This window comes from Ursus americanus, chromosome 6, assembly GCF_024610735.1.
Source record: "Ursus americanus isolate L20-20 chromosome 6, mUrsAme1.1.p, whole genome shotgun sequence".
Lineage (NCBI taxonomy): Eukaryota > Metazoa > Chordata > Mammalia > Carnivora > Ursidae > Ursus > Ursus americanus.
In genome coordinates, this window is record NC_142132.1 from 12,122,942 (window position 1) to 12,137,456 (window position 14,515).

The following is a 14,515-nucleotide window of genomic DNA, read 5'->3' on the forward strand; positions in this document are numbered from 1 at the left end:
TTTTCCTAAGAGATCTCTAGAAGATTAACTGTAGTAACTATTCTCTGTGCACTAACTCCCAGTGTTTCAACCTTAGCTGGAAAACAGGCAGATTTGAGGGGGGCTAGTTATGAGTGTTTTAAATGAACACGATATGGTTGCTGCTAAAACTGTGATGGTGTCAACGTCAAATTCGTTATTAGGCACATCTCATCACTGAGGGATTCTCATATTGAACATGTCAAAGCCATGTGCTCGACACCTAGAAACACAGTAACAGTTTGGCTCTTTGAAAATACAAATGCCTGCCTAGTCCTTCTGGGCTGGAGAATACATTGTAGTGCTCTTTGAAAAGGTAGAATAGCAGTGAGAGAGGTAGTAGGAATTCTATTGACCCGACAACTCCCTGAGACCAAAATTAAACTGGTCTATTTTCTAGCACAACAGAAGAGAATCACATTTTATTAAGCTCCTTGAGTTGAAGACTAGTCACATTTGCAGTTCTGTGGTCTGGGGTTGGACTAGCAGGAATGGATTTTCCCTTGGCTAACTTACTGTTTGCCCGCACCTCTCCCCCTTGTTCTGACGCCCTTTCCTTTGGCCAAAAAGGCTCACAGCCTCCCAGTATTGTTTACCTCAGCCTCTGTTACACGCTCAAAAGAGTGTTTCAAGCCATTTGCTGTGTATAGTTAGCTGTTTGATATAAAAGCAGTCTAACATTTAATAAAGGAGCTGAACTCTCCTACTTGAATCTATAGGGCTAGATCTCTTGCTGGCATTTTCAGATAGTGATGTATTTTGTACATTTTGTATGCATTCATCCTAATTCACTTCTGTGTTTGCCTCCTGTATCTGTCCTAATGGCAACTGCAAGCCACGGTGTGGTATCTGACAGGGCTGTAAATGACGGTGGGAGCTGAAGTAGGGGTCAAGAACGTTCGCCCAGGGATAGGATCTAATCTCCTTTGTGGATAAACGGTGGCATTCCAGAAACAGACTAGGGTCTTCCAGGGAAAAAGGGAGCACGGGGAGGCAGTGTTCCCTTGTCTTCAACCCCCACTCCACAATTAATTCCTTCAGTGCTTACTCTGGTTTGAAGACTGCCTGTGCCTAAAGCCAGACATAGCCATAGTGGAACCTTCTTGAACACAGGTTATTATATTAGCCTTCCGGAGCTCAAAGGATTGCAGCTTTCATTTAGTTTGAGAGGCAACAGCTGGAATGAACTATGGGAATCCTGAAATTGAGCATACTGCTCCCTTTTGATTTTAGGGTCACAAATGTTTTTCAAGAACTGGAAACGGGGAGATGGGTGCATGGACAAAAGGCCAAGCAGCGAAGTTATAGGCAAGATAAATGAATTCATATACCGTTACTGTATAAATACACAAGTTTTTAAACAGCACCAATTTCCAAGTGTATACACGGTAGGATTATAACTTGGCACAAACTTTCAAGGTGGAAATGCTAGTTGCTAGTTTAGTCGTAAGAAGATCTGGTACATAAAAGGACAAGGAGCTGTATTCTACCTGCTACAAACTGCATTTTTACACCTCCAGCCGAGACTGACTACAAGCCCCAAGGAGGGAACACCCACACAAATTAATACTGGAAAGTTTACGAAACCTTCACTTCTCAAAACGGTGATGCTGCCAGGGGCTTGCTTCACCTGGAATTAGAATAACTGATTAAGGACAACTAAGAAATAGTTTCCAAACAATAAAATAGTAATTTTTCCGACATTCCATAAAATCGCCAGTTTTCAGTTCAGTTATGAGGCTTTTAAAAAAATATTCTAGACCTAGTAAAGTGCCTCCATAAAACTAAACATCCGAGATTAGATTGAGACAATTCATACTGATGCGCATCTAAAATAGATCGACCTATACGGTAAATAAACAGCGCCATTAAGTTGCCGTATTTCAGGTAGTGGAATACACACCCAGCCTTCACCGCCTGGATGTGCACAAATCAGAAACCAGAGATAAACAAATTAAGATTTTAGCGTCCAGTCTTAACCGCTCTTCGACAGGAAAGTACTCCGTACGGCAGGCTTGCTTTGGAAAAAAAAAAACAAAAACCAAGACTTCCCAAGTTGAAGTAACTGCCGAGCTCCACGCCTTCGAACAGAGAGGGAAAGATGGTGCGCAGACCGAAAATGAGAGCCCGGACAGGCGGCGACCCTGGTAGCGTCAGGTGGCAGCAGACGGGAGCCCAGGCCCTCAGCGCAGCTTCTTCCCGGGCTGGCAGTCCCTGGCGCTGCGGGGCGGCGGGCGGGTGCTGGGCGGCGGCGGCACTTTGGAGAGCGGGCAGTACTTGATCGTGTGCGCGTTGTCACCGCTGGCGCCGCACAGGGGACACGTGTAGCGGCGCAGCACCGGGCACAGCACTCGCCCGTCGGGTCCCTTCAGGATGTGGGTGGTGTAGAGCGCCACCGCCTCCTTGTTGTTCCGGCAGAACACGCACACCTGCAGCTCGGGCTTGAGCAGTCGGGCGGCGGCCGCCCCGGAGGCAGCGTGCAGCCGGGGCTCGGCCGCCCACGCCGGGGCCCGCTCGTCGCGCGGCGCCACCTCGGCGGCGGTAGTGGCTGCAGCGGCGGGCGCGCAGCTCAGCAGCACAGCGGCGGCACGACCAGCGAACGGGCTCAGCTCGGCGAAGCGCTCCTCCAGCAGCCCGGCCTCGGCGGGGCCCGCGCACAGCTCCAGCGCGCGCAGCTCCAGCGCGCCGCCCAGGTAGCGGCCCCGGGACCCCGGCTCGTCGCTGTCGTCGTCGTCGTCGTCGTAGTCGGGCGGCCCCAGCGCCGGCCCCAGCGCCCCGGGCCCGGTCCCCGCGTGGGGGGAGCAGCAGGGCGAGGAGGAGGGCGGGGAGGTGCCGCCGCCACCGTCGCCGCCGAAGCGCGGCTCGCCGTCCACCGCCTTGGTGATGAGCGTGGCGAGCCCCAGGTAGTCGTTCCACGAGCTGAAGGGCTGAGAGTGCGGCGGGCCCTGGGCGCTCACGTAGCGGGCGCTGGGCACGAGCGCCATGGGCGGGGGGGCGCGGCCGCGGCTGGGCGAGCGGGGCGCCCAGGGGAAAGCCTCCATGGGCGGGCTGCGGGCCGCGCGCGCCGCCTCCCCGCGGCCGGCGCGGGCCGGACGGAAGGGAAGCGCGGAGCCTGCCCGCCGGCCTGCCGTGGGGTGGGGCCGCCTCGCAGCCTTTTATCTGGCCCCGCTCCTCCCCGTTCCCCCCCCCCCCCCGCCCCGACTCGGCCTCGCTGCCGCGGCCCTGCCCCCTGCGCTACCCCGCCCCGGCCTCCTAGCCCGCGCCTCGGACGGAGGCGGAGCGGAGGCGGGCGAGCCGGGGGCGGGCGGGCAATGCGCGCGCTCCGCTCCGGCCCGCGCGGCTCCCGCGCCCCGCGCGCTGCGCCAGCCTTGCCAGCTGCGGGCGTCTTTCATTCTGCGAGGGGGCGGGCGAAGCGCCGCCTCGGGCCCGGGCGCTAATTGGCTGCTGACCAGAGCCCCCTGAGCTACGGGCGCCGCTCGGGACACCGATTGGTGAATCTGGGGCGGGGGGGGGAAGGGGCGTACCCTGCCTGCGCTGCTGGGAGGGGAGGGCGAAGTAGGGGGAGACCAGGGGAAGGGAGGGGAGGGGCTGCTGCTGGGGGCCGCGTTCGCCTGAACGCTGTGCTTTGGGTTTGGAGCAGGTGACCAGGTCTGGGTCTCCTTCGGCCGGGTGGCGAGACTCACCGAGGACACGGGTAGGCGTGGGGATGGGGGAATGCCCGAGGGTTCGCGCACCCTCCTCCTAGTCTTGAATGACCCAGGTCAGCCTTCCGAGAAGCCCCCTCTCCCCCCTCACCAGCATCAGCAGGAAAAGCTGTGGAGAGGCAGGATTTGGCGCGCTCTGAGGATGCAGTCGTCAAGACAGAGCTGCCCAACAATCGAGTAACTTCCGTTTGCACAGTGCTTTGGAGAGCTTTCAGCTGGGTGAAATCTTCGCACGAAGCTCTGAGGTTCAGAGAGGTTATGGTTCTTGCTGTAGTAAGTAGTGGGGGCATCAGGACTTCCCTACAGCACGCAGCGGACTCCCAACAGGTGTTCAGAACTGGGTGGCCATTAGCTGGTGACTTAGGTAGGGATGGGGGCTGGGCCAGAAAGTCTTCCACCCTCGTGCAGTGATTGGTGTGTGTGTGTGAAGCTCTCACCCCGCGAGGGGTGGGGGGGGCTGTATAAAAAAATGGGGTGTATGTGCAGCTTGAAAAATAAAGCATATTTAGTGTCACAATTTAATACTTTAAAATGAGCCAAATATTTTTGTAAAAAAAAAACATGGAAAATAAGTTGGAAGATTTTGGATTGGGAGGGTGTGAGGTGGTCATGCCCTTCCCAGGAGAAGGGACAACATCTTTTGAAAAATGGAAAGTAGGAAAGGTTTTAGGTAGGGGAAGGATTCTTTAGGGTTCTGTGGGACTGGGAAAATGCCTCCCCTGGTGGCTGGGCTGGCAGGCAAGGTGGGCAGGTCAGGACTTTCCTTCCCCTGCTGGGCTGGGTGCTCCGGCTGTGGAAGCAGGGGTGGGGGGCCGCTGGTGCTGACGGCGCTCATTAGGCAGGAGGCTATGCTTCTGGGTCTGGCTGTGTCCAGCAGGTTTAGAATGGCCCCGTAGGGGCTGCCCAGAACCTCATGCTGGCACCGGTTTACTTTGGAATGAATGAAGGAATCAGACTGTCAGCTGTGCAGGGGACCTTTGGGATCATTCAATCCAACCTTACTTTACAGATAAAGAAAACGAGACCCAGAGAAGAGAAGGATTTCTTCAAGGTCACAAGGTGAATATGTCACAGGCAGAACTAGAACTCAGGCCCCTTCGCAAATGGCTTGGTGGCCTTCCCGTTACACATGGACCCTGAAGGTATTTCAGACTCTAAGTCTGTGTATGCATGTGGAACACAGGGAAAGCGACGAAGAGAAATGCGGTGGGGCCGGGTGCCTTTTGCTTGGACCCCTACCCTCAGGGAGCAGTCCGGAAGCCAGGTGGTGGGCACAGGGGAAGGACGTGGGGCAGCAACATGATGCCTGTTCTAGCCACCTGTCTGCATGAAGGGTTGAAGATATGTTTTTCAGCCTCTTCTTCACCTCCTACTCCCTAACGGTTGATTTAAGTCATGAAACCAGGCAGTAATATTCTGCACTTGCCAACCAGTTCCTTTTTCAAGTTTGTGTTGGCACTCAAGTTAAAAAGTCATTCCTTTTTTTTTTTTCCTCCCCCTCTCCCACCAAAAATAAGTAAAAGAGCCCGCAGAAGGGTGGCAGATTGCTGACACTGAGCTCTGAGCTCTGACCACAAGAACACCGGCCCCTAGAGTGGTATGAAGATTATTATTCTATAAATGGAAAATTCCACTCTGTTCGCACAGCCCTGCAGCTTGCATACTTTCAAGGTATGCAGACTTTTCAGCTCTGAGGAGTGGGAGCCACTGTTCTGAGAAAAACTTGTGGAAGGAAAGGAAAGTTTAAAACTGCCAGCTGCTGGGTTGGCTTCCCCTGGGTCAGGCCAAAGAGAGCGTGGCAAGTAAGTGAGACCTTTCCTCTCCCACATCACATGATTTTTTGCCCTTGTGGGGTTTTTTGTTTGTTTTGTTTTGTTTACAAGGGGAATTAAAACTTTTCTGTGAACACGGGTAAGAAGTAATGCCTTGCTACGGAGCTGTGGGCTGAGCAGGGTGGGTTCTGATGACAGCGGAAAGATGCCCTGGAAAGAGGTGGAAGGGGGCTCATGTGTCCTGGGGGGCTGGCTGCCTGCCCTTTCCCCAGGCTGCTCACCTTATCTGCTATGGGCCTTGTGCATAGTGAGTTGTTTGATCTGGGAAGAACGTCTGGAAGTGGAGGCAGAGTGCATGAAGTCTACCTCCCCCCCCTCGCCAGCACGTGTGGCCCCAGTGGACTGGGAGCCTTTGCTCTTAGTTACCACAGAAAGGCCTGAGTGGGTGCCTGGATTTAGTAAACAATTTCTTTTATCACTAAGCACAGGCCTCAGCCAGGCTGTGAGCTCTCCAGCTCTCTTTGAGGTGGTGGAACTGACTTCTGAGATATTCTTAGCACGTTGATGAGGTCTGCTCGCTTTTCATTTGCCTCCCAGAAGTCTGGAACAAAAACAGACAGAAATAGCCAGAGTGTGACAATTTCTTCAAGGGATCCCCTCCGATTGGTAGAGGCAGGAAGACCTGTTGGGACAGGCCTCATCTCGGAGGCTGGAGGGTGTTGCTCAGTTTCTTCTGGAATGGCGCCTGCACAGCATGGGCGGGAGGCTCTGGCAGGACAGGGGTGGGTGGTGGGGTGGGCTGCTTGGATTCTGCATTCCCACTTCTGTGCACGGCTCCCAGCCCCCAGCCCGAGAGGCAACGCACAGACCTCGGGGGGCATCGTTAGGATCCTCAGAAATAGGAGGTCAGCCCTGGGGAATGGGGCAGCTTGGCGGGTGTCCAGGCAGCTATAGAGATGCTGTTGGTCAGCCTCTGGGTTCCTTCTGACTTGTCTGCCAAGCTCTTTCTAGGTGGTCAGGCACATTTGGGTGCACTGGGGGCTCTGTTCTGTAACAGTGTTGACTTTGTCCATATCATGCCTCTGGCCACGCTCAGGGAGTTCCGGGGATGGGGTTTCTGTCCTTCGGGGGCTTAGAGTGAGCTGGAGTTAGTTGAGAAGCGCTGGGGTGAAGTGGGGGGAGCTGCTTGAGCCGGTGCTGAGTGTTCATCCTGGACCTTCTGCAAAGTCACATGTGGCCTTGGATGAGGGGCTTAAGCACTCTGGGCTCCAGCTGCTTCCTCCGATCCTCCAGAGGCTCCTCATGTCAAGTGGCATGCACTTTACCCCTCTTGCTGACTTAACTCCAGTTCCAGACGAGTCTCTGCCTCGGCCTCCGGGGTGGAGCTGTGACAGGTATAATCCAGCCAGACAGATCTCATTTCCCTGGGGCATGATTGGTTTAGGAGGGGGCTGGTGACCCAGTTCTGGTCCCTGAAATGTAAGGGGAGGTCTGTTAGGAGGAGTCTGGGAGGAATTTGCTCCCTTGTTTAAAAAGAAAAAGAAACAAAGACCAGGAGCTTCCTTTTCCAGCCACTGGCAGGTTACGGAGCTGAGGCAGCCCTGAGGTGGTAAGTCTCGAGGACCAGAAGCTGGCACACTGGGGGTGGCTGACCGGAAAAGTTATTTTATTTATTTTTTAAGTAGGCTCCACATGTAGCCCTGACGTGGGGCTCGATCTCACAACTGTGAGATCAAGACCTAAGCCAAGATCAAGAGTCGGACATTTAACCAGCAGAGCCACCCAGGAGGCCCTGGAAAAGTTATTAAAAAAAAAAAAAAAAGCTTTGGGGACGTTTTTGTGGATGAGTTGGTGACTTGTGACACAAGACAATTAAACAACTTTATTGATTCAGCCACTGCTGGGCAGGGATTTTACTTACAGCTGAATTTCATTCTAACTGAAACACGTAGTAATATGAAAAAAAATGCATTTGGTAATTTTGTCGGAAAGGTAGGATTCGATACTCTGGCCAGATGGAGGGGACAGCCATGTCAGAATTGTGGGTGTATGGACAGGGGTGGGAAGAAACAAAGGCAATGGGATCAGGGGCTTTGTAGTGTCTCCTCTGTCGCCTGCCCTGTCGTGCGCCAGAGTCTCCCAGCTGAGAGTAATAAGATACCCCTTCAGACCAGGTGCTTTACAGTATCACCTCACAGACCCCCCCACCCCGCTACACAGCTGCCCCGTGAGGTGGGTTCTGTGATTGCCCTCCTGGTGTGGACGAAGGCTTAGGACACAGGAAGTACCTGGTCGCACTCTAGCCGTGGGGCGAAGGGGTGGAGGCGGCCAGCTGGAAGGAGACAGTGCAAAGAGCCACCGGGAGGCAAATCTGGGCTCATTCCACTGTGTGTCAGAAATTGTCCCCCAACAAAACCAGTTCTGGTTGAAAGAGGTTGGATTTTTCTAGTAATCCAGTATCGAGGACTTTGGTTCGGTGAGTAATGCTTTCTCTTTCTAACACTCGCCCCGCTCCTCCCAGCCATGTGGTCTCTTAGAAACGCAGATTGTCCCAGTTTTGTTTAAAAGCAGGTTCTGCCCCAAGGCTGAGAGCCTGGAGGGCAGATGTCCTGGGGTCAATGATACTGGGAATAATAGTAATAACAATAGCTCACAGATAGGAAGCCCTTTCAAGGCACTAAGCATGAATTCCTGTCCTTTCTTAGACCTTCCCAGCAGTCCTACAGTCATACCCATTTCACAGAAAGGAAAATGAGGTTTGAGGAAGCTCAGAGTGTATTACTCCCTTCTCCCAGCTACTGGGTGGGATTTCTCCGTGGTCTGTGCTGGGGCCTGAATGGTCTCCTGGCCCGTGGACATTCCATTCAGTTAGAATTCACAAATCCTGCCCCCCATCTCAGGTGTTTCCCTAAATGAGACCATTGGCCTTCTCTTGCTCATCTTCAACGCCTGCTGTCTGCAGGAGGGGAGGAGTAAAAGCTGGGGCCTCTAGTGAGGAGTCATACATAAAATGATAAACTATAAGGTCAAGATTGTTCTCCAGTGATGCATAAAATGGTGAATTAGAAGGTCAAGGCTGTTCTCTAGTGGGCCTGAGGCCTGGAGTGGGGGTGGGGGGAAGATAAGGTCAGTGAAGGGGATGAGACCAGACAGCCAAGCAGGGCTGCTGGGTACACTCCTGCAGGTTGTGCACTGCACAAGGGCTTGGCATCCAAGGGGGTACCTTTTACTTCATAGATGTGGTAATACCTATGAGTGAATCTCAGATAGTTTTCTGGCGGATGTGGAGGAAAGTATCGTTTTCTAATGGAATCAGTATATTATGACAGTTTTTTTCTGACAGATGGATAAAGATGTCTTGTGGAAGAAGTACCTTTTCCTAATTTGCCCAAAGCCCAAAGCTTTGGCTCTAGGCAGAGGCATGAAATGCTAAGCTTCCTGAAAGCAGGCCTCAAGTATGCCATTCGCTGCGTGCCCAAGGGGCCTTTTTAAAGCTTCAGGTGAAAGCGTCTCCCTGACTGAGCTGACCAGGTGGGCGTCTGGCACAGGTCTGCTCTCGTAGTCCTGGGTGAATCGCCGTCTCTGTCATTTTAGACCCCTTCTCCTGGTCCTACCTGGCTGACGCTTGTGTTTTCCCAGCTGTCCCGAGTTCCCTCGGGATGTCTTGGGCCCTGACGGTACCTGGCCATGATGATGAGTGAGTTGGCAGTGGTGTCTGTTCCTGGGGCGTCTCTGGCTTAGGAAGCAGAAAGTAGGGTGGTGGCCTAGGATGGTATAAATTGTTTAGCCTCGAGCAAGTCATTTCCATTGTCTGAACTTAGTTTTATTTAAAATAATTGGCTGGCCTGAGCGGTTTCTTGGGCCTCTCTAGCTCTAAAGTTTGTGTGTTCACCGTCACGGCCTGGGACTGAGGTCCTTCTGACCTCATGGAGCAGACAGGTGATGGTGCTTCGGTGGGGGTATTAGCTTCCTGTTACTGCTGTAACATGTTACTGCCAGCCTAGCGGCTTGAAACAACAAGTACTTCCTTTCCTACTGTTCTGGAGGTCAGAAGGCTGACATGGGTCTCACTGGGCTACAGTCAAGGTGTCTGCAGGGCTGGAGGCTCTCGGGGAGTATCTGCTTCCTTGCCATTTCTAGAGGCGGCGTGCGTTCCTTGGGCTCATGGCCCCTTCCTTTTCCAAAGCCAGCAGCAGCAGGTTAAGTCCCTCTCACCGGCTACCTCTCTTTTTTCTTCTGCCTCCCTCTTCCACCGTGTAATTACAGTGGACCTACCCTGATAATCCAGGCTAATCTCCCCCACGTGAGTGCCATCGGATTAGCAACCTCAATTCCACCCAGAACCTTCATTCCCTTTTGCCGTCTAAGGTAACGCATTCCCAGGGACTGGGAAGTAGGATGGAGACATCTTTTGGGGCCAATATTCTGCCTCCTCCCAGAGGACTGGGGAACTCCTTAGCAAAGGAATGTCGTGAGTCCCAAGACCTTAGCATATCCAGAGGTCAGCTGGGCTGGGAAACGTAGGTTTCCTTTGCCAGTCGGGACTTGACACAGTGCAGGGGAAGCTGTGGGGTGAGGGGGCCCCACGAAGTATGTGTGAATCCCTCAGGCGGATGGAAGGGTCACAGTTGCAGGAAGGTATGGTGAGCAAAGGAAGTAGTATATGTGTCAGGTACTCTAAACAAACTTAAAAGTGATGATGATGATGTCACTTAATTTGTGGTTAAATTAAGCAAAACAACAGCCAAGTACAACAACAACAACAACAACAACAAACCCCAGCAACGGTGGCGTGTACCTTGGAGCCACTGGAATAAATGCTCTACAATCCTTGTCTCGCTCAGGAGGAGGGTGAAGATACTGACAACTGTAATATTCTTTAACTTATGGAAAATTTCAAGCATTACAAAAGTAAAGGTCATGGTATAAAGAACTCTAACCCAATTTACCCTTAATATATGATGAATCATATCTCCACACCGATTTTTCACTCCATCTCCCACGCTGTGGATCATTTTGAAGAAAACTCTTAACATCAGTGTTCATTAAATTTAGATTTTGATAGGTCATGTGTGATGTGTGTGTGTGTGTGTGTGTGTGTGTGTGTGGAACCACTTAAAAAGACAGAGGGTATAATAGTGGATGTAGAGAAGTGGAATGAGGGAAAATAATCATTACAGAAGAAAGCGTGACAGAAGGAAAATCATCATGGAAATGGTAGAACAAATTGGAAGTCTGCAATAAGATGGTTGAAATAAATCCAAACATAAAATTCCTTATAATAAATGTAAATGGACAAAATGGTTAAAACGCAAAATTTCAGACTGGATTTTAAAAAACAGCTCTATAGGGACGGCTGAGTGGCTCAGTTGATTAAGCATCCAGCTCTTGATCTCAGCTTCGATCTTGATCTCAGGGTCGTGAGTTCAAGCCCCGTGTTGGGCTCCACGCTGGGTGTGGAGCCTACCTCAAACAAACAAACAAACAAACAAACAAACAGACAAACAAACAACAGCTATATGTCCTCTGTCAGAAACACACATAAAATGTAAGGTTGCAGAAAGGTTAAAGAGAAAAGGACGAGAGAAGCTTCCTGAAAAGGAAGCTGACGTAGTTATGCCGACAGCAGGCAAATAGGCTTGATGGCAAAAAGCTTTACTAGGGCTAGAAGGGTGGCTACGTAATGTAAAAGGTTCGATTTACCAGGAAGATACAACAATTCTATACTAGCACATACCTACTAATTTAGCTTCAAGGCATACGAATGAAAATCTGACCAAATATCAATAAGGATATAGGAGATTTAAATGACAGTGAACAAGCTGGACTTTATATGTGCCTACATACATACATATATACCAGTCACTATATAAAATCGTAGGTAAACACTGCTTTCAGTAATTGCAGAATTTACATTCTTTTCCAGCACTCAGCACATTTATAAAAGTTGACCGGATTCTGTGCCATCAAGCAAGTATTAACAAAATTGAGAGGACTGGCGTCACATCGGATTTTCTGGCCACAATTCCATTTCGTTAGAAACGAACAGCAGACAATAACTAGAAAAGAACATAATGCAGATAAGTGGAGGAATTGACGAAATGGGGAACGAAGATACGATAGATGGCTGACAGAGCTAAACAGTGGATTCTTAGAAAAGACTAATGCAATTAATTTGTCAGGGTTTATCAAGAATAAAAGACATGAAAATGAACAGTTTTGTGACTTGATGCTTCATTAAGTCTGAAAATATATGAAATGGAAAAATTGCTGGAAAACAAGAACTCAAGAAGAATGTATGTATGTATGTGTGTATGTATCTGGGGAGGCGAAGGGCCGAGGGAGGGAGAGAATTTCAAGCAGGCTCCCTGCTGAGCATGGGAGCCTGACTCGGGCTGGGACCATGGGCCTTGGGACCGTGACCAGAGCCACAGTCAAGAGTCCGATGCTTAGCTGCCTGAGCCACCCAAGTGCCCCAAGAAGAATTTAAAAACCTCGATGTTCTGCAGCATTTTATATAAACTGAATCAGAGTTTAAAAATCTTCTCACAAAACAGCAGATCCAGTTGACTTTATTTTTTTTTCTCCAGTTGACTTTAAAGAGAAGTTCTATTTTTCAAGGAATAATTAATTTCAGTTCTACACAAACCGTTCTAGAGTTTAGAAAAAAAAGAATCATTTTCTCATTCATTTTACAAGGCTAGTGCGACCTGATAAAAAACAACACGTATGAGAAGGGAAAATACGAGCCAAGCTCAGTTGTGAACACAAAAATCTGAAACAAAATACCAGTGAGCAAGCGCACGAGCGGGGGGTGGGGGGGGTAGAGGGGGGGAGAAGCAGACTCCCTGCTGAGCAGAGAGCTGGACTCGGGACTCGGTCCCGGGACCCTGAGACCATGACCTGAGCTGAAGGCAGACGCTTAACTGACTGAGCCACCCAGGTGCCCCCAAAGTCTAGCTTTTAAAAGATAACGTAGGAAAATATCCTTATGACTTTAGGGCAGGAAAAGATCTCTTAAAACACAAACCCCACTAACTATGACATTAATAAATATTAATTAAGAATGCCCGTTCCTCAGAAGACACCATATAGTAAGTAAAAAGACAAGTCACAAACTGAGAGGAGCTATTTGCAATACATGTGATTGATAAGGAAGGGTCTTTGCACCCAGAATATGTAAAAGAACCCCTAAAACGTTGATACGATTCATGCAACCGAAAGAAAGATTGGTGAAAAGTTACTGATAACAGAGGAAATTTGGCCAATAAACAAGAGACTAAAGAGTCTGATGTGGGAAATGCACATTGACTGCCCAGTCCCAGGTTATGTGTGGCTTCAGCCTCACTAGATAATGCCAAATTATTTTCCAAATAGATTGTACGAATGTCACCCCGTCTAGCCGTGTACAAGAGTTCCAGTTCCACCACATCATTCTTTGAAAGATTTTATTTTGAGGTAATCTCTACACCCAACATGGGCTCGAACCTACAACCCTGAGATCAAGAGTCACATGCTCTGCTGACTGAGCCAGCCAGGAGCCCCCAAGAGTTCCAGTTCCACCACACTCTTGTCAACGTTTAACATTAACAGAATATTGGATGTTGCCAATCTGGTGGTGTATACATACATCACCTCTTTTTTTTTTTTTTTAAAGATTGTATGTATTTATTTATTTGAGAGACAGCACACGGGCAGGGTGAGGGGCAAGGGGGCAGGGAGCCTGACGCGGGGCTCCATCCAGGGACTCTGGGATCATGACCTGAGCTGAAGGCAGATGCTTAACCGACTGAGCCACCCAGCACCCCCATACATCCCCTCTTTGATGATTGGTCGTCTCCACCAAGGCAGACACCAGTCAGCAGTTAGGGTGGCTTCGAGGAACTTCTATCCTTCCTCCTGGTGGTGGCAGATCACAGGTAGGGAAAGGGAGCACAGGGAGCCCCACGGTCAGACCCTTGTTTCCGAGTGAGGTTGAAGATGGTGTGGTGGGGTGAGGAGGTCCAGGAAAACTACCAGCATCTACTCTGATGGTAAGAACTGGAAGACAAGGAAATCTGAACCTGAGCCTGCTTGTGTGAGGAGCCCTGCTGGACACAGCAAGAATGCTTGTAATTTAGGTGTGTCACATTTGGGATTGCTTTTGGCCAAACTTGAATGTCTCCTGGGGAGTTATTTGGCACTGTTCACAGCTTTACAGTGTTGCAGGGAACTTTTCCCTCATGGTCAGCAACTCTTGGTCATAATGAAATTATAAACCAAAGAGTTAAATTTAAGAAATGAAATGACACAACTTTAGAATGAAATGCGTGTAAACATTTCCCCCATCTCTCAACTGGAAGGGTCTTTCATAGCATTTAGATGATGGACGCAATCCCAAAGCACCAGACCAGACCACTTGAAAATGTGTAAAAAAGTTACAACAACAAACGTTAAATGGCAGCAACAAACAACTATTCATGGCAAATATTTCTCCCCAACGAAAGTATATGGCTCGTATTTTCCAGAACGTATTTGTCATATGAAAACACAGGGTCACAATTTTTAATGTCCATATATATAGGGTTGTGTGAAGAGCTGGGCTTTGGAGTCAGACAGACTTTCCACCTTCAAAGCCAGCAATGGCCAATTGAGTCTCTCAATTCAAGTCTCTCATACTAATGCTCCTGCCTCCACCTTTCGTGGACAAGGATGCTTGGGATTAATTGGGCCGACCTGGATAATCTAGGCTTATGTCCTTCGATTAAGATTAGCTGGTTAACAACCTTGATTCCATCTCCAGCTTTCATTCCCCTCTGCCGTGTAGGGTGGCATATTCACAAGTCTGGGTGGCCATTATTGTCAGAGAGCCCGAGCAGGGGGAGTGGCAGGCAGAGGGAGAAGCAGGCTCCCTTCCGAGCAAGGAGCCCAATGGGGGACTCGACCCCAGGACCCTGGGATCATGACCTGAGCCGAAGGCAGACGCTTCACCGACTGAGCCACCCAGATGTCCCTGTAGTTTACTTTTCTGAATGCACAATA

At 50.2% G+C, this 14,515-nt stretch overlaps 1 protein-coding gene and 1 long non-coding RNA gene across 5 annotated transcripts; one reads left to right on the plus strand and one right to left on the minus strand.

Moving 5' to 3' along the window:
- Positions 1-1,688: 1,688 nt before the first annotated feature.
- Positions 1,689-3,190, minus strand: NANOS1 (nanos C2HC-type zinc finger 1). Its single transcript, XM_045803253.2, has one exon. It carries the CDS (start codon positions 3,057-3,059, stop codon positions 2,202-2,204), a length of 858 nt encoding a protein of 285 aa, XP_045659209.1. The 5' UTR covers positions 3,060-3,190; the 3' UTR covers positions 1,689-2,201.
- A 38-nt stretch (positions 3,191-3,228) lies between these two features.
- On the plus strand, positions 3,229-12,190 carry LOC123796008 (uncharacterized). 4 transcript variants are annotated; one of them, XR_015724710.1, is made up of 4 exons: positions 3,229-3,509; positions 3,817-3,995; positions 4,732-4,864; positions 11,421-12,190. It is a non-coding gene; the product is annotated as an uncharacterized LOC123796008 (long non-coding RNA). The 4 variants fall into 4 exon arrangements; XR_015724711.1 differs by having other exon boundaries at positions 3,919-3,995; positions 11,421-12,149; XR_006780646.2 differs by lacking the exon at positions 3,817-3,995 and having other exon boundaries at positions 11,421-12,148.
- Positions 12,191-14,515: the final 2,325 nt, after the last annotated feature.